At 50.9% G+C, this 24,494-nt stretch overlaps 1 protein-coding gene across 1 annotated transcript; it reads right to left on the bottom strand.

The window, feature by feature from the left end:
* Positions 1–1,522: 1,522 nt before the first annotated feature.
* On the bottom strand, positions 1,523–23,712 carry LOC132565929 (NXPE family member 3-like). Its single transcript, XM_060230550.1, has 4 exons — positions 23,620–23,712; positions 4,216–4,963; positions 2,617–2,829; positions 1,523–2,059 (listed from the first exon to the last, which is right to left on the bottom strand). The coding sequence occupies exons 1-4, from the start codon at positions 23,710–23,712 to the stop codon at positions 1,524–1,526; spliced, it is 1,590 nt and encodes a 529-aa protein (XP_060086533.1). The 3' UTR covers position 1,523.
* Between the last annotated feature and the right edge of the window lie 782 nt (positions 23,713–24,494).

The raw sequence follows: 24,494 nt of genomic DNA, 5'->3' as shown, positions 1-24,494 counted from the left end.
CACGCAGCTTAGTTCATTTCCAAAGGACTTTCAGGACCACCACCACCCGCAATTAGGATTATGCTGTTAGATTCTTAAATCCCTTACATATGCCAAAATGTATAACTAGATCTTAAATTTAAAGTGATGCATTTTATGTTGTTAAATCCATCCATCCAGACCTTTAATGGCATAACATACACATTTAGGTGTTGTTAAATTAGTCAAAAAAGTTCTGGTTCGCCAGAAGACTAAATATTGTATATGTGTATGCAGGGGTCATTTTGTAGAGGTGCCAGAGTTCATTAGCACAACTCATTTGCATATGCCACACACTCCTGACATCACCGGAAGGTGTACTAAATTATATCAGCTCAGCATCTACCTTAAAATGCTTCTTGAACTATAATTGTCATAATAAAACTTTACTCCCATCATACTTTTAAAACTACTTTCTCTGCTGTGGCCACAGTGCCATGATGATTTCCATCTGCTTTATATGCTTTGGTTATTTCCCCATTTTTTGTGGGGGGAAATATTAGAGAGTTTGTCAGATCTTAAAAGTTATCACAGGGGGGTTGAACAATGGAGCCCAAAAGCAAGGGGGTGGGGTTGGGGATAAGAAAGAAAGAGCACAATAGTTTAGAGGCTCTGCTCCTGTAAGCTCCTGCCCAAAATGAGGCCTGTGTGACCCCTCTTACTGAACCCGGGGGGAATGGGAACCCTGGGAAAGGTTTCTATACTCCAAAATTCCCTAATGTGTGTGTGAAAGAGGGAGGGATTTTACCCACAGAACTCTTCACCCTCCTCATTGTCCAGGATTGTGAGCAGGCAGAATCCATGCAGGGGATGAAGGATCCTCACTTCACACTGTGTGGCCAGCCATGGTATCCCCTCAAGCTCTGTGCACCTCCAAGAGGATCATGGTGAGGCTGGGGTGGGGTGGAGCCTCGAGGCCTCTGTGGGACCTCTGGGCATTCTCCTGCTCTGGGAATGCTCCAGCCTCACAGCCCCATGGCTGACCACAAGGCACTGCTGCAAAACACTAATCCAGGAGGTCCCATTCCCAGTTCTCATAGCAACAGTTGGTTTTATCCATTTCACTAAAATGTGACCCAATGCTGCAACATTCGCCATTACCTGTAAGTGTGCAGTTCAAGATACAGAGAGAGAGAGAGAGCTTTTGCAGCCTTTTTCACAAGGAAGGCATCATTTGCCCCCCAGAGAGTTTCTAGAAGGCCTGTCTCAGTGTTGTCCTACAGTCTGGGATCTAGACTTGAATCCTATTCAAAGCCATGTTAAGTGTATCAGCCTACACTGTTTTCTTATGTCCCCTGTCATGTATGCTGGAGCCCCTTACCCTAAAGATCCCTGGCTGGCTGCCTGAGACAGGCCCCTGCTGGGTTTTCACAGCAGGGAAGAAGGTTGTTCCACACCAACTGACAGCTGCAAGTGGGGGGAGGGATGGGTTCTCCAGAAGTTGATTACGTGGCCATCCTGCTTCCAAAGTCATCTTCTGCCCCATCCCAGGCCCCCTTCCCACATCAGGCTTTTGGGCAGACAAAGGAGAGGAAGGAGTCCACCTCATTGCGTACAATGACCTTGCCGGGGTGGATGTTCCTGGGGAGGTAGTGGCAGGCAGTCATAGCCCAGGCGTCAACCACGGCCACTGGCAAGCCAGCAAACATGGCACGGAGGATGCTGTCCAGCTGCATGGAGAGCCAGTCACTGCCATAGACAGACAAATAGCCCGTGTTGGCGGTCTTGATCACAATGGTGGTGGACGGACTACGGGCCAGCAGCTGGGTCACAGCCTCTCGAACCTGGTGTAGCCGGCGGACATACAGCTCCAGGGGGAAAGTGGTGAAGTGGGCACAGATGGTGAAGACCACCACCACATCGGGGCCCCCACCAAGAGCATTCAGTTCATTGGCCACATAGTGCAGGTCGGCCATCTTGGTCTTCTGCGTGCGCAGTGGAACGCCATGCGCCCGCCACCACAACACCAGCCCCGCTTCAGGCTCCACAGCCAACAAAGGGCCTGACTGATAGGTCGCGTGGTAGTCTATTTGCTTGAGGGCTGTAGAGAGAAAGAGGCAGAAAAGCTCAGTGAGCCCAACATGGCCCGCCCAGCACATGGTCAGCACACTGGCCAGCTATGACAAGCCCCTAGGCCCCAGGATCCGCTCCTTTGCTCCCTCTGGCTATTCGGGCTTAGGGAATAATGGAGTGCCCAGCAGACATTTCCTCCCCCACACCGTGCTTTCTGATGGCACTGCCTTTGTGTGTTTTCACCCCAGACAGCTGACATGACCATAGTCTCCAGCCTTCCACACGCGTCGTGTCCACAGCTCATCCACCCCGCCACAAAATCCATCCCTGCCTAGGGCTGCCAATCTCCAGTGGGGTCTGGAGATCTCCATGCATTACGAGTGACCTCCTGACAACTGAGATCAGCTCCCCTGGAGAGAAATGGGTGCTTTGGAGGGGGGACTCTGTGGCATTGGACCCTGCTGGGCTTCCTGTCCTACCCAGGCTCCACCCCAAAATCTCCATGAATTCCTCAACCCACTGGCCACTGTGGTCTCCCTGTCTGCACAAAAAGGACACCTGTCCATGTCTCTTCTGGGGACTTACAAGGGATGAACGCCACCAAGAATTCCCACCACTGGCGCAGGGTGGAGTCTCCCATCATGTGGACTACCTTGCCTCTCAGGCAACCCAGGACCAGGTCCGGCGTGGGGAAGGTCCGGCTGGAGCATTCCAGAGACACCCACACATCTCTGTAGTAGAAGCCTGGTGGGTGGGCTGGGGCAAGACCTGGGCGACAGAGGCGAGGGGGGGAGCTGGCTGCAGGAGACACAGAAGAGACACTCACTCTCCACCACTGCCCTCCCCGGGAATCCCTCCTCCCCTTCCAACGGCCACCGTTCCGACTCACCCGTCACCTGGGGTCCAGGCAGCACCTGGATTGTGGGCACATTCCCTGGCACAGTCTGGTCTGTCACAGCCCTGTGTGGAGAGTAGGGTTGCCAAGTCTGACTCAAGAAATATCTGGGGACTTTGGGGGTGGAGCCAAGATCAAGGGTTTGGGAAGCACAATTGAACTTCAAAGGGAGTTCTGGCCATCACATTTAAAGGGACCACGCTTATTTCAAATGCCTTTGCTCCATTTGGAATATTAAAAAATAGGGGCACCCTCTTTTGGGACTCATAGAATTGGACCCCCCAGTCCAATCTTTCTGAAACCTGGCGTGTAATTTGAGGAGAGACACCAGATAATATGCTGAAAATTTGATGCCTCTACCTCAAATAACAGCCCCCCCCAAGAGCCCCAGATACCTAGACCAATTTTCCATTATATCCTAAGGGAATAAGTTTTCATAGGGAATAATGCAGTGCCCAGCAGACATTTCCTCCCCCCCACTGTGCTTTCTGATGGCTCTGAAGTGAGGGGAGGGTCTCCAAACGAGGGGATTCCCTGCCCCTAGTGGAGAGCAGGGTGGGGAAGTCAGGAGACCTACTGGTGGCTCCTTTGGAGACTCCCAGAAAATCAAGCTATTGCCCATGGAGCACTTTGGGTGCCAAGAATCAGCCATCTTGTGATGCTCACTTGCCTTCCACAGACAGCCTCTTCAGTGATACTCTGTATTGATTCACTTAAGCCAAGGAAGGGGGGGGGGTGTTATCACCATTGACAGGCCAGTGGGGTAAGAACGCAAGAAGAACCCTGCTGGATCAGACTACATCTGGCCCATGTAGTCCAGCATCCTGCCTCAATGGCCAACCACAGCCTGGAGGGGGCTAACCTATGTGGCAGGTTCACTGTGCAGAGGCACTGGAATTGTCGCACTGCACACCCACCCCAGGCTGCTTCTTGGAGGAAAGGTGGAACATGGAAGAGATGCTTCCCACTCATCCGCTAGCCCAGTTGCATGCTTCCCTTGGATCACTGACCACCCAGAGCAAAAGGATTTCCCTTCTTACACCTCCATGAAGACCTCTTGAGGTCAGAATGCTTTGCTCTGGGGCCAGCCACAAGCAGCAGCTAGGGGCAGAGGGACAGTCTCCACACTTTCCTGCTTTTGAAGAACACTCTCGACCATAGTACATGTGCAAGAGACATGAGTTCCAGGGGAGGAGAAGGACAGGGTGGTTTCAGAACCTCCCCAGGACCCCTGTAGAGTCTGCAAGTGCTCAGTGACCCCTTCTTGCCAACCTCCACACTCCCCTCACCTTCTCGAGTCTCCTGTACGCACCTACCAAGGAAGGCACTTTCGGTTTTGCTGACTGCATCTTTGTAGAGCCCGGCAGAGTGATACACCAGGGCACTGCAAGGGAGGTGTTGTGGCTGGGCACAAAACCAGCGCTCCCCTGTGCCGGCATCAGCATACTGGCAAGTCGGGCCCGGGAGTGGGTGCACGTTGCACTCAGTCCTCTCTTCTGGACTCAGCTGTCCTGGCTTCACGTAGTAGCCCCAGAAGGCAACCGTGGAGGGCTGGGAGTGGCGGACATGGCGGAGGAGGGCCACAGCCTCGCTGGAGTGGATGAGGCTCACAGACACTTGCACAGCACCCACCCACAGAAGTGGGAAAGCTAGTGTGTAGGTGCCATTTCGGTGGTCCTCCACAGTCCCAGCCACACTCGCCTTCAGCTCTGGGGAGTGCACCTTGGCCTGGAAAAAGTCCCCCCCATAGGGCTTGGGCTGCCCACAGTGGTCCCGGGCTTCCAACACCACCAGCAAGGTGTTGCCCATTGTGTAATTGTGCTGGGGGTGCCAAAGCTGGTAGTGGCTCTTCTTTGGGCTGGTGGAGGAATCGAAGGCCCCTGCATTCCAGGGTGGAGCTGGCCACTCCAGTAGTGGAAGGAGTCTCTGCAGTTCCTCAGCCTCTGGAGAAAGAGCCTGACTGGGCCTGATGCCCCTGGGGAGTGGAGGAGGCACCCTGCTGCTGGACTGCTGAATGGACGGGAACTGAGACACCATCTGGGGGGGGCGCAAAACAAGACTTTCTTAATGTATGTCCATTTAAGAATTAATTTTCCATTTTTCACATATGAGCATCAACTGTGGAAGAATGGCTTGTTTATTTAGCCTCTCCCTGCCCTCATTTCTAGAAAAGAAGCAAAGCCATACATTAAGAAACCTATAGATATTGAGCAAGAGAACACCTCTACATTGAGGTATGTGGGAGGGAGGATTGGGGGGGGGGGAACTACTGTTGACGTGTAGCTCCCAATAATAAATATTTGTCTTCTCTACCAACAGCACCTCTCTATAGTTACCACCTTCTCCTCCAAAGTTGTAGCCTTCTGACTCCCTCCTTCTTCCAGCTTGTTCTCACCTCTCAAAAAGAAATATTGCAGATACCAAAGTGAAAGCAACACACTGCCTCTGTGCCATTGCAACTTCACCAGCAAAGGTTTTACTTTTGCAGGGAGAATCAGCATTTTCAGGCTGTAGGCAGTACAATTGCCAGGAAAAAGCTCCCGAATCAAACCACACACACACACTGAACCTCCCCCAAACCATGACCTCTCCAAATATTATTCCAATTGTACAGAATTCAGTGGGTGCAAAGTAAACGGGGAAGCTGCATGGCCGAAGAGCAAGAAACAGACTCTCTCTCTCTGTATCAATAATCCACAGATATTGAAAGCCTCCTAAAAGCTGAAAACTTCCTTTTCCACTAGACTGGAGCTCCCCCTTTTTGCAAAATGCATCAGGAAGGGATTTTTTTGGGGGGGCGGGGGGGTCAGCAACTAGAAAAGAAAACGAAAAAGAGAAGAAAATTAATAGGCAAGGTTAAGAATCTGGACAATCACCTAAAACAAAATCTGAGACCATGCAGGAGACAAATTTTAAAAGCATCAGTAAAGCCCCAGCCAAGGTCAGGCTTTTGGTACCCTAGGTGAGGCTACCCACTTGTGTGCACGTGCATACACACACATACACACACACACCCCATCACTGTGGCTGCAGACGTTCTGAATTATTGCTGTGATTGTGTTTCTTTTAAATGCTTGTCAGGATATAAAGCTGTCATTTCCCCAATGTAATCACCCATTTTTCATCTCTTTCCTTAATTTTAGTCTTCCTGAAATGGTAACAATGGGGTGTAGTGCTTAGATATTTTGACTGCTGTAGGGTAGATTCCAAATCACTGCTCAGCCATAGAGCTGCCTGAGTGAATTTGGACCAGCTGCTCTATCTCAGCCTGTCCTACCCCACAGGGTTGGTGTCAGTTATAAGCATCAGTCTTGTTCCCCCACATTTACTGCAGGGGAGGGCTTGGAACACCTTTTTTCCCACAGGGTGGCTGAGCGATTGTGAGGGGGGTGGGATCACAGGCAAAGCTCTGGAGCTCCTCCCCCCTCCCCAGTCATGTGCAAAAAATAATGTTTTGAAACTCTTTAACCCTTTCCCAGCCACATGATAGAAGGATTTCTGTCTTCCAAAACTGAAAACACTAACCCTAACCTTCCCACGATCCAGCTGCAGCCACTGCAAGGCTTTTGTCTACTATTACATCCTCGAAGCCCACCCCCATTCAGAAGCAAACTCCCCCCCCCCTCCCAGTCCTTGTTTGGCCTCTCAGCTGCTTTAGCCCTTCTGGAGCTGTAGGCAGAGGAAAGAAGAGGCCTTACCTGCCCTTGGAGTGTTGCCAGCAGGGCCGGTGTGTGAGAGCAGGTAAGGAAGGCAGGTGCCTTGGGGGGCACTTCACCACAGGAGAGGGGGGCAGGCACCTCTTCCCATCCCTGCTCATGCCGACCCTGATATTCCACATCGTTCTTGCTTGGAGCAAAGAAAGGAGGACGCAGCCCCTGCCCAGCTCCCTCTGACGTGGGAGAGGACTGGGCAAGGGGTGGGCTGGACTGGACTTCAGCCCAGCTGCTGTCATTGCGGGGGAGGGTTGGGATGCCTTTCCTGGGGTGGGGCGGCTGAGAAATGGGAGGTCAGGATCCCAGGCAGTGCCCCAGAGCAAGAGTGGATCAATCTCCTCCCCAGCAGGGGCTCAATTCTCCAGGGCCAACTTGGTCTCCAAGGGGAGGTGGGTGGGAACCTGCACCACACTTGCGGTGGGGGGCTGCACAATGAGTCTGTCTGCTGCCTCCCTTCCCTGCAAGCTTCCTCCACTCCACTCCACTCCACTCCACCCACTGCTGCCCATTCAATGGGTCTTGCTCCCAGGAAAGAAAGTTTGTTCTCTGGGGTGCATAGGGAGCCAGGCCCAGAAGCTTCTCTGCCTTGCACTCTTGGGGAGGAAGGAGAAAGAACTCTCCAAAACTATTAGATGCTCCTATGGCTCCTAGTGGCGGCAGCTCTGTGCTCTGGCCTCCTCCAGCAAGATCAGGACAAAGCGGAGGGGGGAGTGTTCCATTAATAATAAGGCAAGGGCAAGTGTGGTGGCAGGCAGGGAAGGGGTAGCAGGGGTGGCAAAGCACACGTGGGGAGAGGGAGGGTGCGCTCACTGCCCACCTCTATGGCACCAACACACCCTAGGCAGCCACCTACCAGCCCTGGCCCCAGCTAGTCCAGTTTCATCACATCTTGGAAGCTAAGCGGGGTTGCCCCTGGCAAGTGTTTGGACAGGAGGCCTCTGAAGATCACCAGGGTCATGGCATGGAGGCAGGCAACAGCAAACCACGAAAACCCCACTGAGGCCACCTTATGTCCTCTGGGATTGGACAGCACTTTCCATCCCAATGAAGCGGCCCCGTGGCGCAGAGTGGTAAAGCAGCAGTACTGCAGTACTGTGGTCTGAACTCTCTGCTCACGACCTGAGTTCTATCCCAGCAGAAGCTGGTTCAGGTAGCCGGCCCAAGGTTGACTCAGCCTTCTATCCTTCCGAGGTCGGTAAAATGAGTGCCCAGCTTGCTGGGGGGAAAGCGTAGATGACTGGGGAAGGCAATGGCAAACCACCCCGTTAAAAAGTCTGCCATGAAAACATTGTGAAAGCAACGTCACCCCAGAGTCGGAAACGACTGGTGCTTGCACAGGGGACCTTTCCTTTCCTTTACTTCCAATCCCAAGAGCTAAAAGCCCTGGAACCCTTGAAAATTAAAATCCAAACAGACACAAGGCACAATTATGCAAAAAGCAGTTAATCAGAGAAATGTGTATTATGTAAGATGAAGCAGGCAAAAGCCCCTGAGAATCCAATCCCCCTTTGGGTGCTGTGGCCCTGGGGGGAGAGGGCCTTCTCAATTGATGTTGGTATTTTGGAAGCAGGTAGAGATTTTTTTAAAAAAATATCTCTACTTATTACTTTTTATATTTTCAGCCAATTTGCTGTTTTAATTTTTGCCCTGTTGTTGTTAAGTGCCATTCGTGTTAAGACTGACCAGGAGAAAGGCCGGATCTATGTTTTGAAAAGAAATGTGTGTCTGAGAAGGAAAGAAAAGGAAATCCAGGCTACTTCAGCATGCAGTTTCCAGTTTAGGTAGGGATGGAGGGAAAGTTCTTTGCCTATTACAATCTCTCCCAATGTACATAGAAGCTGAGAGCAGGATTTTAACACCTCTCCCTTGTCAGTTTTTTTCTGGCCTGATTCTCAGTGCCCACTTCCTGCTGCCCACACACCTGACCTTTTTGTTGTTGTTGTTTCTACATCCCCTCCCTGGGCCTCTCCTCTCCGGAGAAGGAGCAGCATCCTAAGAAGCCTAAAGGAGCAACTGCATGAAGAGGTACTGTTGCCTCTGAGGGAAAATGCTCAAGACCATGAACCCAGGTACCCCCCCTCCCAGTGGTTCAATCCTGTGACACCCTGAGGCCAAGACAGCCCCCCCCCCCAGCCACATTTCTAGATCATGCCTGAAGACAAGCAGCCCAGGAGCTTCCCAAGGCAGGCAGAAGAACCAGCTCCCGGCAGCTCAGCAGGCCCAGCTCCGGACAGGGCACAGATCCACCATGGCACACAAACCCCAGTCATGCACCCGAATGGAAATACTCACCCCCAGTATGAACATCAGCCCAAGACTCAAGAGAGCAGCTGGTCCGAGGCCCCAGAACATCCTTGCTGGTATCCTCTTGCTTCCTGCAGGGCTCCTCCGAAGGAGACTACTGGAAGGGAAAGGAGCAAGTGAAGGGTGGGCTCCTCTGAAACAAGAGCTCTTGCAAGCTCAAGCCATCGCTAATCCAACAAGAACGAAACATGGAAGGAGATTTAGGGACATAAGAACATAAAAAAGACATGTTGGATCAGGCCAATGGCCCATCCAGTCCAACACTCTGTGTCACATAAGAATATAAGAGAAGCCATGTTGGATCAGGCCAATGGCCCATCCAGTCCAACACTCTGTATCACATATGAATATAAGAGAAGCCATGTTGGATCAGGCCAATGGCTCATCCAGTCCAACACTCTGTGTCACATAAGAATATAAGAGAAGCCATGTTGGATCAGGCCAATGGCCCATCCAGTCCAACACTCTGTGTCACATAAGAACATAAGAGGAGCCATGTTGGATCAGGCCAGTGGCCCATCCAGTCCAACACTCTGTGTCACATAAGAATATAAGAGAAGCCATGTTGGATCAGGCTAATGGCCCATCCAGTCCAACACTCTGTGTCACATAAGAACATAAGAGGAGCCATGTTGGATCAGGCCAATGGCTCATCCAGTCCAACACTCTGTGTCACATAAGAACATAAGAGAAGCCATGTTGGATCACGCCAATGGCCCATCCAGTCCAACACTCTGTGTCACATAAGAATATAAGAGGAGCCATGTTGCATCAGGCCAATGGCTCATCCAGTCCAACACTCTGTGTCACATAAGAATATAAGAGAAGCCATGTGGGATCAGGCCAATGGCCCATCCAGTCCAACACTCTGTGTCACATAAGAACATAAGAGGAGCCATGTTGGATCAGGCCAATGGCCCATCCAGTCCAACACTCTGTGTCACATAAGAGCATAAGAGAAGCCATGTTGGATCACGCCAATGGCCCATCCAGTCCAACACTGTGTCACACAGTGGCCAAAAATCCCAGGTGCAATCAGGAGGTCCACCAGTGGGGCCAGACACTAGAAGCCCTCCCACTGTGCCCCCCCAAGCACCAAGAATACAGAGCACCACTGCCCCAGACAGAGTCCCAACAATAAGCTGTGGCCAATAGCCACTGATGGACCTCTGCTCCATATGCTTATCCAATCCCCTTTTGAAGCTGTCTACGCTTATTCTGTAGACATACCTCTAAAGAAGAGTACCTGTGGGCTGCTAGGCACTGTAGGGTAGCCACCAGAGTGGCCAAACTCACAGTGAGCTAAAGCTGGACAGGGAGGCTCACTGCAAAAAGAAAATCTTCTTCAGATATATGAGGAACAAACACAAGATAGATGAGGCATTGGGCCCACTGCTGGATGAAATTGAGAAACTCAGACAGAGGACAGAGAGAAAGCAGAAAGGCTTAATGCCTATTTTGCCTCAGGTTTTTTTCCTTCAAGAAGAGTACAGACTCATCTAGAGATGATAGTAGGTGAGGTGCAGTGCCTAGGCTGCTGATTGACATGGAGTGGTAGTTGAGAAGCACCTAGCTGCGATGAATGATATTAAAAAGGATGAAAGAAGTTCATAAATATCTGCACAACTGGTTGCTTTTAAAGGCATGGGAAACACAGCCAGTAAAAAGCTGCAAGCCCCTCTTAAATATCCTTTTGGGGATAACTGCAGAAAAGCTTGTATCATTAATTGCAGTACAATTTTCTGCTACCTTTCACAGCAATTCCCCAGTGTTTCAGCCAAAGAAAAGTATGAAAAATAGCTGTCGAAAGCTTTTCTTGAAACCAAGCAAGCTTGTTTATAGCTTGAGTCAGGGTTCCAGTAGTAGCAGCTGAAGGAATGGCCTACTAAACGTTTCAGCATATTTTGAGGTAGAGCAGCTGCCAGGGCCAGTGTGGGTGATACACAGTGCTGTCATTCCTGATGGCAATGGCAACAGCACTCCCAACTGCAAACACTGGCCAGTGCTCTTGAGGAAGGGGGTGTAGGTGGTGTAGGCAATTGAACACGGGCATTAGGAGTGCTTGCAAGCTGAAGAAGAACACACAAATAGATAGGTGCATGCAGGTGTGGGAGTGGAAAGAGAGGACTGCCCATTATCCACCCCCATTTTGGCTCAGCGTGAGTTTCAGGTTTTTCTGAAAATGAAGTTACTTCAGAAGAAGAGGCAGGTTTTGGGTAGTGCCCTGGAAGTGACATCACAGGAAAAGGTGGAGTTTTGGTTCAGTGTGCCAAGGAAGTGACATCACTTGGCCCTTGACACTGCAGGAAATGACATAATTCCTGTCTTCTGGCTGCACCCCCAAAGTCTCTTGGCTCCACCCCCAAATTTTAGTGGGCCATGAAGGAGAAGTGTAAAAATAACCAGGCCATAGGAAAGAAAAGTTTGGGAAACTCTGCTCTAGATGACAGCCCTTCAAGTACTTGAAGATAGTGATCCTATCACCTCTCAGCCACCTCCTCCCCAGGCTAAACATCCCCAGCTCCTTCAACCTTTCCTCATAGGAATTGGTCTCCAGACCCCTCACCATCTTCGTCGCCCTCCTCTGGACCTGTTCCAGCTTGTCTAGATCCTTCTTGAAATGTGGTGCCCAAAACTGAACACAAGACTCCAGGTGAGGTCTGACCAGAGCAGAGTAAAGTGATACCATCACTTCAGATGATCTGGACATTAGACTTCTGTCAATACAGCCCAAAATTGCATCACACTGTTGACTCGTGTTCAGCGTATGGTCCACTAAGACCCCTAGATCCCTTTCGCACATACTACTGCTAAGACAAGTCTCCCCCAGTCTATAACCATGCATTGGATTTTTCTTACCTAAATGCAGAACTTTACATTTATCCCTGTCAAAATTCATTTTATTGGCTTTCACCCAGTTTTCCAGCCTATCAAGGTCATCCTGTATCTACTGTATTTGCAACCCCTCCCAATTTAGTATCATCTGCAAACTTAATAAGCATTCCCTCTATTCCTTCATCCAAATCATTGATAATGGTGTTTATATGTTTGTTATATTCATCCTTGGTGATAAGACCCTCCTTCCAATTCTGAAAGGAGTCTTTTTTATTTCTCAAGTCTTTAGAGAGCTGTTTATGGAGCCAACTCAGCTTCTTTAGGCTTCTTCCATTTTTTCTTCTCATAGGAATCGTCTGTGATTACGCTTTCAGTATTTCGCTTTTAAGAAGCGCCCACCCCTCCTGAACCCCCTTCTTCCTAAGCAGGGGTCACTTTGCAGAAAAATAGGTAGTGGAGCTCATCCAGGGATTGTTATGCAGCTGCACCTACTATTCAATGGACAAGATGGGGAGGAGAGAGAACCCTCTGAAAGGTTCAGGAGCTGTGCTCCTGTGAACTCCTGCTGAATCCAAGGCCTGTTCCTAAGTACTTCTGACCAAGGGATTTTACCCAACATAGTTCTAAGTTTGTTGACGTTTGCCTTTCTGAAGTCCAACTTGTACGTCTGACCACGTATATCTTTTCTCTTCACTAAAACTGCAAATTCCAAAATCACATGGTCACTACTGCCCAGGGTGCCCACTATTTCCACTTCTTCAATCAAACTTCCTTGCACGCAAGGACTTAGTCAAGGTCCAGTCTTTCACCCAGATGTTCGATGGCTCCAACTGATGTAATGGAGATCGAGCGGTCAGACTTTGTACAATCTGGGTTATCTGGGGACATTGTGAAGGTCATGGTCCAGGCACAGCACCTGGCAGACATGTGCATAATTATGCATGGACTTCATTTGCATCTTGGGCTACAGACCGCCAGGTGAATCTGTTGAAACCCAGTTATCAGGACATTCTTGCCTTTCTCATTCTGGATGGAAGAAGGGTCTAAGACCAAATGCCCTAAAACATTAGGTGGCAGCTATTGCTGCAACTTTAGGGGGTAGGGGACTCTCCCAGGTAGTGTTGTGAGGAAAAGCCCCCTTTTCCAAACATCGTAGTCACCAGCATGGTTGCCAGGGCGCCTGGAGAAGTGAGCTCGCACATGTCTGGCCAGAGAGTGTGGGCTAAGCTATCCAGGAACCTAAAAAGACTTATGTGTGTACAAGCAGCCACAAGATAGGCAGGCACTCTACCTAAGCACAGAGTGCTTGCTAACATACACGGACATTTCCCCGTCTTTGCACGGGCCAGCCATGGAGCGGAAGAAGCTGCGCCGCCACGGAGCTATCCAGGTGACCGGTTATGAAGCGCCGAACATGGAATCCACCTTGTAACGCTAACACCATTCGTAGCCATCTTCCCGCCAGGCTGGACTTCATTCCCTCATAGTAGGAAGCTCACGTACACACCTTGTGTCACCTTTAGCCCGCAAGCAACCAGGCTGCCCCATGAATGGATTAACAGCTCAAATGTTGTTCCTGATTGTCTGGCAGTACCCTAGACAAAGGACCCTGCCCAGAAGAAGATGGGAAAAGAGGAAGAACATCTCCTGTCCCAACCAAGTCTTTTGTCTACACCGGGATACCTAGGTCAATATTTGATTCCCTATTGTCACCTTCCCAGATAAGCCCATTTAATCTTAAGTATCTAGCCATTCCCATTCTTCTTCCCAGTCTGACACCTTGGAGCCGCCTCAGGCCCTGTTGCAGCCTGGAAATTTCCAGGTACACAGGACCAAGGCGAAGTTCATTGGTCAAAAGCAGACACCCAATTAGGTGTCACCAAGGGACTCGCCATTGGCTCTGCTAATGTCCAGCCTTCATGGTCATCGCAGAGCCTCCCCTTTCTCCTCCCTGATACCTCCCATCCCCTGAGGGCTCAGGTGAGTCCTTATAACCTGTGGACTAGCTACCCACAGGTGTGCTTCTGTCAGCAACCCACCTTCCATTGCATAGATCCATCCCCGATTCCTGATCAGTTTCGGGTCCTTTCCCATTCCCTCTATTGTCGCCACCGGAGCCTTCCTCGAAGACTACGAGAGGTAATATAACCCTGTGTGTCTACCCTTATATGTTCCCCTATCAATCTATCTGTATTTCTTAGGACTGTGTGAATGTGTGATTGTATTGTATTTTTATCTTGTGTGGAAGACTGTATTTTTCTCAATAAATCACAATTGGTTTTTATTAATTAGAATCCTTTATTGAGCATCACTCTCTGGCTGGTTGAACCTTGTATACATTGGTAAAAAGATTCCTAGTGAGCCAGGTGCCCACCTAACTAATTCCCCAACCTTGTTTTGAGGGCATTTAGGCTTACAGTGTCCAATAAATATATTAAGTGATACCTGAAGGGCCTTACTCATTTGGCTCCTCCAGTTCGACACAGATACCCGACCTGGAGTCTCTCCAAAGGTTTTTCTGGCTTTAATCAAGACTCCTTTTGAACCATTACAGAGGGTGGAATTGAAATATTTATCCTGGAAGATAGCTTTTTTTGGTAGCTGTAACATCTGCTAGAAGGGTATCTGAGATAACTGCATTATCTGTAAAAAAAGAACTATGCACCTTTCACAAAGAGTCAATAGTTTTGCAGACCGATCCATCTTTTGTACCCAGAGTCAATTATCAGTATCATGTTCTACCTTCTATCAGTATATTGTTCTACCTTCCTTTTGCCCTAGGCCTTATCATTCTAAAGGGAAGTCATGGCCCAAACTAGATGTGAGGAAAGCTCTTTGAAGATACATCCAGAGGTTTTACAGCAGAATCCAGAGCCGGGGGGGGGGGGGGCTGAAAGTGCTGTGGAAGCAGACTTACCGCTACGCCAGTGGTATGGAGACCTATGCCGGCAGATCCTCCTCCGCGCCGGTGGAAATGGAGAGTGCGCCACTCTCCAGCCACCACAGTGTGCCGTTGCCACAGGTTGATGGCAGAGCGTCGCTGCACCGCACTTGAGGCGCAGCAGAGGTGCAGGGCAACACTTCGGCATAGGAGGGGGCCAACCCATGGGCGTGGCCGCTGCTGGTCAGCTCCCAGAGAGCTTTCAGTGCGGGAAGCTCCCCCCCCCCCGCCAGGCACAAACTTGCACCATACAAAATGCTGGCGTACCCCATAGGCACTAGTGGAAGCAGAAAGCACATGCGCGGCAGCGCACAAACCCGTTTGGGAGCCGTGTTATCACCCCACCAATCCCCTCCTGCTCCGGGCTGGGCACGGCCCCCCTCCCACACCCAATCAGTGCCCCCCCTCCCTACAAAGGTTTCGATTCCTGCCATGGCACTCTGCTCCGGAGGGCCATGCTGTGCGAACTTAGCATGAGGAGGGGTGCACTTGGTGGAGGGAATCAACTGTAAGGTCACGGAGGAGGAAGAGACACTGCCAGCCTGGCCCCTCAGAGGAAGGGAAGGCAGGCAGAGAGAGAGACAGAGAGAGATACAGACAGAGATGCAGACAGACAGAGAAAGAGAGAGAGAGATGGAGAGAGAGACAGAAAGAGACAGAGAGAGATGATGATGATATTGGATTTATATCCCATCCTCCACTCCAATCTCAGAGCGGCTCACAATCTCCTTTATCTTCCTCCCCCACAACAGACTCCCTGTGCGGTGGGTGGGGCTGAAAGGACTCTCACAGCAGCTGCCCTTTCTAGGACAACCTCTGCCAGAGCCATGGCTAACCCAAGGCCATTCCAGCAGGTACAAGTGGAGGAGGGGGGAATCAAACCCAGTTCTTCCAGATAAGAGAGCTCTGGCTGACCCAAGGCCATTCCAGCAGCTGCAAAGGGAGGAAGTGGGGAATCAAACCCGGTTCTCCCAGATAAGAGAGCTCTGGCTGACCCAAGGCCGTTCCAGCAGCTGCAAGGGGAGGAAGTGGGGAATCAAACCCGGTTCTCCCAGAAAAGAGAGCTCTGGCTGACCCAAGGCCATTCCAGCAGCTGCAAGGGGAGGAAGTGGGGAATCAAATCCGGTTCTCCCAGATAAGAGAGCTCTGGCTGACCCAAGGCCATTCCAGCAGCTGCAAGGGGAGGAAGTGGGGAATCAAACCCGGTTCTCCCAGATAAGAGAGCTTTGGCTGACCCAAGGCCATTCCAGCAGCTGCAAGTGGAGGAGGGGGGAATCAAACCCGGTTCTTCCAGATAAGAGAGCTCTGGCTGACCCAAGGCCATTCCAGCAGCTGCAAGGGGAGGAAGTGGGGAATCAAACCCGGTTCTCCCAGATAAGAGAGCTCTGGCTGACCCAAGGCCATTCCAGCAGCTGCAAGTGGAGGAGCGGGGAATCAAACCCGGTTCTCCCAGATAAGAGTCCACGCACTTCACCACTACACCCAACTGGCTCTCAGAGAGAGACAGAGACAGAGAGTGTTTAGGCTACAGCCCCAAGATCTCTCCAGCATCCTGGCCCTCCACAGCAGGAGAAGGGATGGTTGTATTCTGTACTGCATCTCCTTCCTCAGTGCCAAAGGGCTGAGGAGACATTCAAGAGAAGGCACTACTAGACACCTGGGAGGCAAGGCAGCATCTGGCACTTGGGAGCCTGTTCGCAGGCTGGGCAGGCAGCCCCTCTCCTCTTTGACTCAGGGTGGTGAAGCAGACCCCAACGGTGCCACAGTGCTTCCCTCCTCAGTCAAAGGCCAAGAGAGCAAAGAATCAGGGGCCAGAGAAGGAAAGCGCAGGCCACTGACTTCTGTCTTCAGCTGATTTGTTTTGAAGACAGTGAAATAACAACTTTCCTCATGTGAAAATGGGGCAAGTTATCAATAACAGCAAGCAAGTTAAAACTAAGACAGCTGCATCAATCATCCACACAGCAAGGGAAAAGAAGCTCTGAACACAAATTAGAAGCAGAATAGATTAAAGCATGAATGAGCAGTCACCACCACCTTTTTCTTGGGCAGTTTAGAAAATGAGTGAGGTTTACTTGCTGTTAGGGGTCTGGAAGAAAGACGGCCAGGTCAGCTTCACTGGGAGCACATGAGCAATGTCTTCTCTCTCCCTTGTCACCAGGAAGTCCCAGGAATAACCGCCTCCAGCTGGTTTGTCAGGGTGGAGACATCCCCAAGCCATTTCAAAACGAATCACAGCACCAGTCAACTAACTCATCTTTGAACCACCCTTGCAGCTACATCTCCCACATGACCACCAGGAGGATTTCATAGAATCCTAGAGTTGGAAGGGACCTCTGGGGTCTTCTAGTCCAACCCCTTGCACAATGCAGGAAACTCGCGAAGTCCTCACCCTAAATTCACAGGATCTTCATTGCTGTCAGATGCCATCTAGCCTCTGCTTAAGAACCTCCAAGGAAGGAGAGCCCACCACCTCCCGAGGAAAGACTCCAACTGGCAGGAAGTTCCTCCTAATGCTTAGCTGAAAACCAGGCTGACATGCAGCAGGCCACCTGCTGGGAGATCCAGTGGGTAGGACTGGATCTACATTTGGGGGGAAGGCAAAATTAAAAAATGACACCCCCTTATGGGCCCATTCTATCATGGGCCCATATAATAGAATGGACTCCATACCCAATATGGTGTCCCCCCTCCGTTGGCACCCAGGGCAAGTGTCCCCTCTGTACCCTCCCCCCAGGGCAAGCGCCCCCTCTACACACACACCCCAGATCCAGTCCTGCCTATGGGAATTCAGCACTACTGCAGGGGCCTCATTCAGACCTGAACCAGGGCATGAACATAAGAACATAAGAGAAGCCATGTTGGATCAGGCCAGTGGCCCATCCAGTCCAACACTCTGTGTCACACAGAGGCCAAAAAAAACCAGGTGCCCTCAGGAGGTCCACCAGTGGGGCCAGGGCACTAGACCTTGTGCGTCAAAAACTGGCTAATTAATAGGAAGCAGAGAGTGAGTATAAATGGGCAGTCTTTGCAGTGGAGGAAAGTAAGTAGCGGGGTGCCGCAGGGCTCAGTACTGGGTCCCATGCTCTTTAACTTGTTCATTAATGATTTGGAGTTGGGAGTAAGCAGTGAAGTGGCCAAGTCTGCTGATGACACTAAATTGTTCAGGGTGGTGAGAACCAGAGAGGATTGTGAGGCACTCCAAAGGGATATGTTGAGGCTGGGTGAGTGGGTGTCAGCGTGGCAGATGAGGTTCAATGTGGCCAAGTGCAAAGTAATGCACATTGGGGCCAAAAATCCCAGCTACAATTACAAGTTGATGGGGGGTGAACTGGCAGAGACTGACCAAGAGAGAGATCTTGGGGTCGTGGTAGATAACTCACTGAAAATGTCAAGACTGTGCGATTGCAATAAAAAAGGCCAACACCATGCTGGGAATTATTAGGAAGGGAATTGAAAACAAATCAGCCAGTATCATAATGCCCCTATATAAATCGATGGTGCAATCTCATTTGGAATACTGTGTACAATTCTGGTCACCGCACCTCAAAAAGGATATTATAGCATTGGAAAAAGTCCAGAAAAGGGCAACTAGAATGATTAAAGGGTTGGAACACTTTCCCTATGAAGAAAGGTTGAAACGCTTGGGGCTCTTTAGCTTGGAGAAATGTCAACTGTGGGGTGACATGATAGAGGTGTACAAGATTATGCATGGGATGGAGAAAGTAGAGAAAGAAGTTCTTTTCTCCCTTTCTCACAATACAAGAACTCGTGGGCATTCCATGAAATTGCTGAGCAGTCGGGTTAAAACGGATAAAAGGAAGTACTTATTCACCCAAAGGGTGATTAACATGTGGAATTCACTGCCGCAGGAGGTGGTGGCAGCTACAAGCATAGCCAGCTTCAAGAGGGGGTTAGATAAAAATATGGAGCAGAGGTCCATCAGTGGCTATTAGCCACAGTGTGTATATATATATGTGTGTGTGTTATATATATATAATTTTTTGGCCACTGTGTGACACAGAGTGTTGGACTGGATGGGCCATTGGCCTGATCCAACATGGCTTCTCTTACGTTCTTATGTTAGAAGCCCTCCCACTGTGCCCCCCCAAGCACCAAGAATACAGACCATCACTGCCCCAGACATAAGAACATAAGAGAAGCCATGTTGGATCAGGCCAATGGCCCATCCAGTCCAACACTCTGTGTCACACAGTGGCCAGAAAAACCCAGGTGCCATCAGGAGGTCCATCATTGGGCCAGGACACTAGAAGCCCTCCCACTGTGCCCCCCCCCACCGCCAAAGCACAAGAATACAGAGCATCACTGCCCCAGACAGAGAGTTCTAACAATACGCTGTGGCTAATAGCCACTGATGGACCTCTGCTCCATATGCGTTTCCATACCTCTCTTGAAGCTGTTGATGCCTATAGCCGCCACCACCTCCTGTGGCATTTGATTTCATGTGTTAATCATCCTTTGGATGAAGAAGGACTTCCTTTTATCATGGAGGGTGGGCAGGCTCCCTTTCCCCCACCTTGCATCATTTTTTACTCAAACAGGCTGTGTAACTTCCTCAGGTCATTTCAGATTGGAAAAATCGCAGGAGCAGCGCCCCACTCCACCATGCCATGGTCTGATCTGATTCAGGGCCCTCTGGCAGTTCTGTGTTGCGTCTTCCCACACAGAACACTCAGCTGGTGCCCTGCAGCTGCAAGCCCCTGTGGAATGATCATGTGGGAGATGGAGCTTGTCCTTTGGCAGATTTCATGCCAGCTCAGAGTCAGTAGCTACAAGCACCCAGTGCCTGCCCAGTGGTGGCCCCTGGATCTCCTGAGCAAGGAAGGAACCCTTAGGAAGGAGGCACACAAAAACCAAGACTTTCCCTGCAGGGGTTAGACGACATCTCAGCATCCCCCTCCTCCTTCCCGCCGCGTAGCATTGCATTGCCTTCATGCACCTCCAAGACTCCTCTTCAGCCTTTCCCAAACCGGCTTTATTGAGAGAAGCCTGGTGTGAGTCGGGGAATTCCAGGAGATGGTGAGAGCAAGGCCAGGGGAAGGTGGAGCTTGGGGGGGGGGGGGGGAGGGAATCAGACACCACTTCTGGTGTCTTATTTATTGAATTCAATTTGTTGCCCACCCTTCCCTAGAAAAAGGACTCAAGGCGGCTTACATCATAAATATATACAGTAGATAATGAAAACAGGATTGAAATAATTAAACCTTAACAATAAATCAGAATAATATCCAGATGGCAGTGGAGGGGGGAATCTATACCCACCAACCCCTGGGTGGGAATGTGAAGAATAAAGGGGGGAGGGTGTTATGAGAGTGCCTCAACCAAATCTCTGCCTTACAAGCCCTAAGGAAAGGTGGCAACTCTCATAGCGCACAGATGTTCTCAGGCAGGGGCCAGGGCCGAAAAGCCCCAGCCCTAGTTGCGTACAGCTGGATCTCACACACTGGGGATCACCAAAAGATTATTCCTAGAGCATAATGCTCTCCCAGGGGTAGATCCAAGTGGGCAGCTGTATTCATCTGAAGCAGTAGACAAAGTAGGAGTCAAGTTGCACCTTTAAGAGTGTGACGGAACCACCCCGATTCTGCCTTCAGCTCCCCTTTTGAGTTGCCAACTCCTGAAGGGAGCTTATCTTCTTCCCACCACTAGGGCACGCTGCCATCTCCTGCTCAAGAGGAACAGGACTCCCAATCCCCCTTCCTGCCAGTTCTGAGGCCTGGCCAGGTCCTCTGCCAGCCCAGCACAGTCCTTCTTTGGGAGACCCCTGGAGGATTGGCACCCTTGCCAACTGCATGCCTTCCCCCTTCCCTGGACACCCCTCTTGCAGCAGCGTGCTCTAAAGCGGTTGGAGAACCTGGGTGGGACAGAGGGGCTACCTTTTTAAACAGACAAAATATTTATTTAAAATTTATTATATACAGGCATTTTTAAATACAGCCCGGCCGGCCCACGGCACGCAGACCCCAAAGCTGAGGAGAGGCAGCCCTTCCCAGGACAGAGGGAGCTTTGCCCCGACTGGAGTAGGAGGAGGAAGGCTGCTCTTTGGACTCATCAGGAAGTTGTTATTGGGGAGCAGCCTTTGCCCCGAGAGGCAGCGGGATGAGGGGAGGTGGCTTCTGGGAAGAAGGGGAGAGGCTGGCTGAGGCGTGGCACCTCCGGGAGGAGAGGGATGGGCAGCCACCAGCAGTTCTACCAGCACGTGAGGCAACTTACATACAAAAGCTCACAATACCCAGCCATTTCTCCTGGGTCCTCAGCTCAAAGAGTTGACAGTGAGATTTCTGTAATGTATGTCAATAAATCAAAAGTGGGTTTGCAGTTGACAGATCCGTTGCTTTGCTCAGGTCTCGGGTAGGAAAGGCTGTGATCCCATCGCAGTTGATGGACCCCTCAGAGATCCCGGCCACTGCGTCTCCAGCCAGGGCCGGTGTGCCCATTAGGTGACCTTAGGCGGTTGCCTAGGGCACGGCACGGGGAGAGCGCTGACTTGGGTGCCCCCTGGGAGCCTGCGGGCTGCCCCCTCCCTCCCAGACAATTTGAATGGCACAGGAGGGTGCCCAGGAGCAGCTGTGCCCAGGAAAGGTCCTGCCAATCAGTTGATCAGTTGATTGGCAGGGCCTTTAAATCACCCGGGAGGCCAGCACCTGCTCTTGGACACTTTCCCAGTCTTGTGTGGGGCTGCCAAGTCCAAGAAATGTCTGGGGACTTTGGGGGTGGAGCCAGGAGCAAGGCTGTGACAAGCAGAATTGAATTCCAATTGAGTTCTGGCCATCGCATTTGAAGGGACCGCACACCTTTTATATGTTTTCCCTCCACTGGAAATAATGTAGGATAGGGGCACCTTCTTTGGGGGCTCATAGAATTGGACCCCCTGGTCCAGTCCTTTTGAAACTTGGAGGGTATTTTGGGGAGAGGCACTAGATGCTATACTGAAAATTTGGTGCCTCTACCTCAAAAAGCAGCCACAGATACCTGTAGATCAATTTTCCATTATGCCCTATGGGAAGCGGTCTCCATAGGGAATAATGGAGTGGTCATCAGACATTCCCCACCCCCTTTCTGATGACCCTGAAGCAGGGGGAGGGCCTCCAAACCGGGGGGATCTCCTGCCCCTGCCTGGGGATTGGCAATCCTAATCGTGTGAGAAGCAGCTGGGCCTGCCAAACAGTCAGTCAGCGGGGTGCTTAACTTGCATGGGAAGGGCAGTGGCTGCTCATGGGTGTCCAGGGGTGAGGGGGCAGCCCTGTGTCTGGAGATGGTGCCCACCTGGAAGCAAAGGGGTTGTAGGGAAGGCCTCACGAGGGCATGCTCTTGACTCCGCTCTCAAAGGGACCCTCCAAGAAGTGTGTGTGTGTTTCACTTCCACTGCTTGCAGCTTTCCTTTCTGTGACTGTCTGCTCCCCCCAGGTGGGGGCAGGGGATCGCCCAGTTTGGAGGCCCTCCCCCCGCTTCAGGGTCATCAGAAAGCGGGGGGGGAGGGGGAGGGAAATGTCTGCTGGGAACTCTATTATTCCCTATGGAGATTTATTCCCATAGAAAATCATGGAGAATTGATCCGCGGGTATCTGGGGCTCTGGGGGGGGCTGTTTTTTGGGGTAGAGGCACCAGATTTTCAGTATAGCATCTAGTGCCTCTCCCCAAAATACCCCCCAAGTTTCAAAAAGATTGGACCAGGGGGTCCAATTCTATGAGCCCCAAAAGAAGGTGCCCCTATCCTTCATTATTTCCTATGAAAGGAAGGAATGGAAAAGGTGTGCCGTCCCTTTAAATGTGATGGCCAGAACTCCCTTTGGAGTTCAATTATGCTTGTCACAGCCTTGATCTTGGCTCCACCCCCAAAGTCTCTTGGCTCCACCCCCAAAGTCCCCAGATATTTCTTGAATTGGACTTGGCAACCCTAACCTGGCCCCACCCAGCCCTTCCCGGTATGCCGACCGGAACGGCTGTTTCACTTTGCTACCTCAGGGTATTTGCTGACCTGTCTGGGCTCTGGTTAGGCGGGACGGCCTCCTCCCCTCCCTCCGGACACACTAGGACCCCTGCTCAGGGCTTCCCATGGAGGCTTGGGGCTCCCCTGGAGAGCTGGCAGCCAGCCGCTGTGCCACTGCTCCCCAACCCACTCCTAGCGCTCCAAGCGGTTGGGGGAACTAGGTGGCACAGAGGGACATCGCTTTACACAAACAAAGCATTTATTTAAAACATACAACTATTTGCAAGGCATTTTTAAATACAGGGTGAGCAGAAGACCCAGTTCTCCAGATTAGAGTCCCCTATCTTAACCACTTCACTAAACTGGCTCTCAAATTGATTACATATTTTATATTATTCTGCACTTCCTGTGTGTGGCTCAGCTGTATGATAAACAAATACCACTGAGGCACAGCCCCTCCCCATCCTGCCACATTTATGAGTCTGCCTGCCTCTTTTTCTTCCTTTTCTGTAAAACTAAAACCTTCCAATAGAACTCAACTTTTAAAAAACCCCAAAATCCACAAGTGACCAGCAAACATGCTCCAGGGCCTTTTCCCAGGACAGAGGCCAGACTCAACAGCCAGCGAAGCCCAGACAGGCTGTGCTCCTCAACAGGGATGGTGCGGGTGGATGCGGCCCTCTCTGGCCAGGAAGGGTAGTTGTAGTTCTGCCACCACGTCTAGTCCTTTGCTGATCCTCAGATGACGCCAGTTTTGCAACCCCGCTCTTCATAATCCCAGGCTATCCTAGCTCCCCCCCCCCCACCTCCCACTCTACAGTTCTCATTTCTTTGCTTCAAGCTCTTCATGGAGAAAGGTGGGTTGAAAGAGTCAGAGATGAAGCAGCAAACTAATATGGTGTGGCATGTCTGACATTCCCAAATAATGTCACAACCCTTGCAAGACTACCTGGACGCTCATGGCAGCATCGTTCTTGACCTGCCTGCTCGCATCCTGGTGACCCAGCAGTCTTCCCGAAAGCAGCTCCAGCAGGTTAATCATGGTCTCTTTCGGAAAAAGACTGCAGCCTCTCAGTTCTGGGTGTTGCCTCCTCTCGTTAGGATTTTCAGCGCAAAGCCAAGGTCTCTCTTGTTCTCTGCTGAAGAGGCAGAGGAAAGAGCGGCAGGAAGTTCTTCCCCTGCTCACGTTTCCCAAGCTGCATTCCTCTACACTGACCACCCACCAAGAAACACAGGTGCAAGGTGGTGAGGAGCTGCTTCTGGACTGCTGTTTGCGGGAGCCACACAGTCCTCCCTTGAAAGCTTTAAAGGCTGGGTCTCTCACATCATGCGGCAAGCAGAACTGATCACATTCTGCAGACGGGGGGTTCCCGCGCTATCCCGACTGAAGGCAAATGACAATATAAACCAGAGTTGGTCAGTGGCTCAGGAGCCACGTGTAGCTCTTTCACACATATTGTGTGGTTCTCGAAACCCCCACCACCCCATTGGTCTACTTGGAGAAGGGATTTCTCTCTTTGAATCACTTCTCCAAACCAAGCCTGCTGGCGGCTTGTAGAATGCATTTAAATTAAAAGCTGCTTTCTTTCCACCTCTCCATCCCCCATCTATTTTCTTCCCAAACATCTGACATTCATATCTTGTGGCTCTCAAACATCCAATGTTTATTCTATGTGGCTCTTATGTTAAGCGAGTTTGGCCACCCCTGACATAAACCATTCCCAAGACACAAGAAAAGTTCATATATTTAGGAGGAAATCCTGCAGCAGACGTCACTGTTCCTAATTATTGCTCCTGCCCCTAACCCAAAAGAGCCCATGCTCC

The sequence above is a fragment of the Heteronotia binoei genome, unplaced genomic scaffold (assembly GCF_032191835.1).
Source record: "Heteronotia binoei isolate CCM8104 ecotype False Entrance Well unplaced genomic scaffold, APGP_CSIRO_Hbin_v1 ptg002097l, whole genome shotgun sequence".
Taxonomy (NCBI): domain Eukaryota; kingdom Metazoa; phylum Chordata; class Lepidosauria; order Squamata; family Gekkonidae; genus Heteronotia; species Heteronotia binoei.
The sequence above is the reverse complement of the archived record's forward strand: the minus strand, read 5'-3'. Positions and strand labels throughout refer to the sequence as shown.

Bases quoted from the DNA above. Each gene is read 5' to 3' on its own strand.
- LOC132565929 (XM_060230550.1), bottom strand. From the start codon at position 23,712: ATGATTAACCTGCTGGAGCTGCTTTCGGGAAGACTGCTGGGTCACCAG. The intron at 2,830-4,215 runs GTGAGGGGAGTG...TGTCTCCTGCAG, and splicing joins CGTACAGGAGACTCGAGAAG to CCAGCTCCCCCCCTCGCCTC. The intron at 2,060-2,616 runs GTAAGTCCCCAG...TTCTCTCTACAG, and splicing joins CTTGGTGGCGTTCATCCCTT to CCCTCAAGCAAATAGACTAC.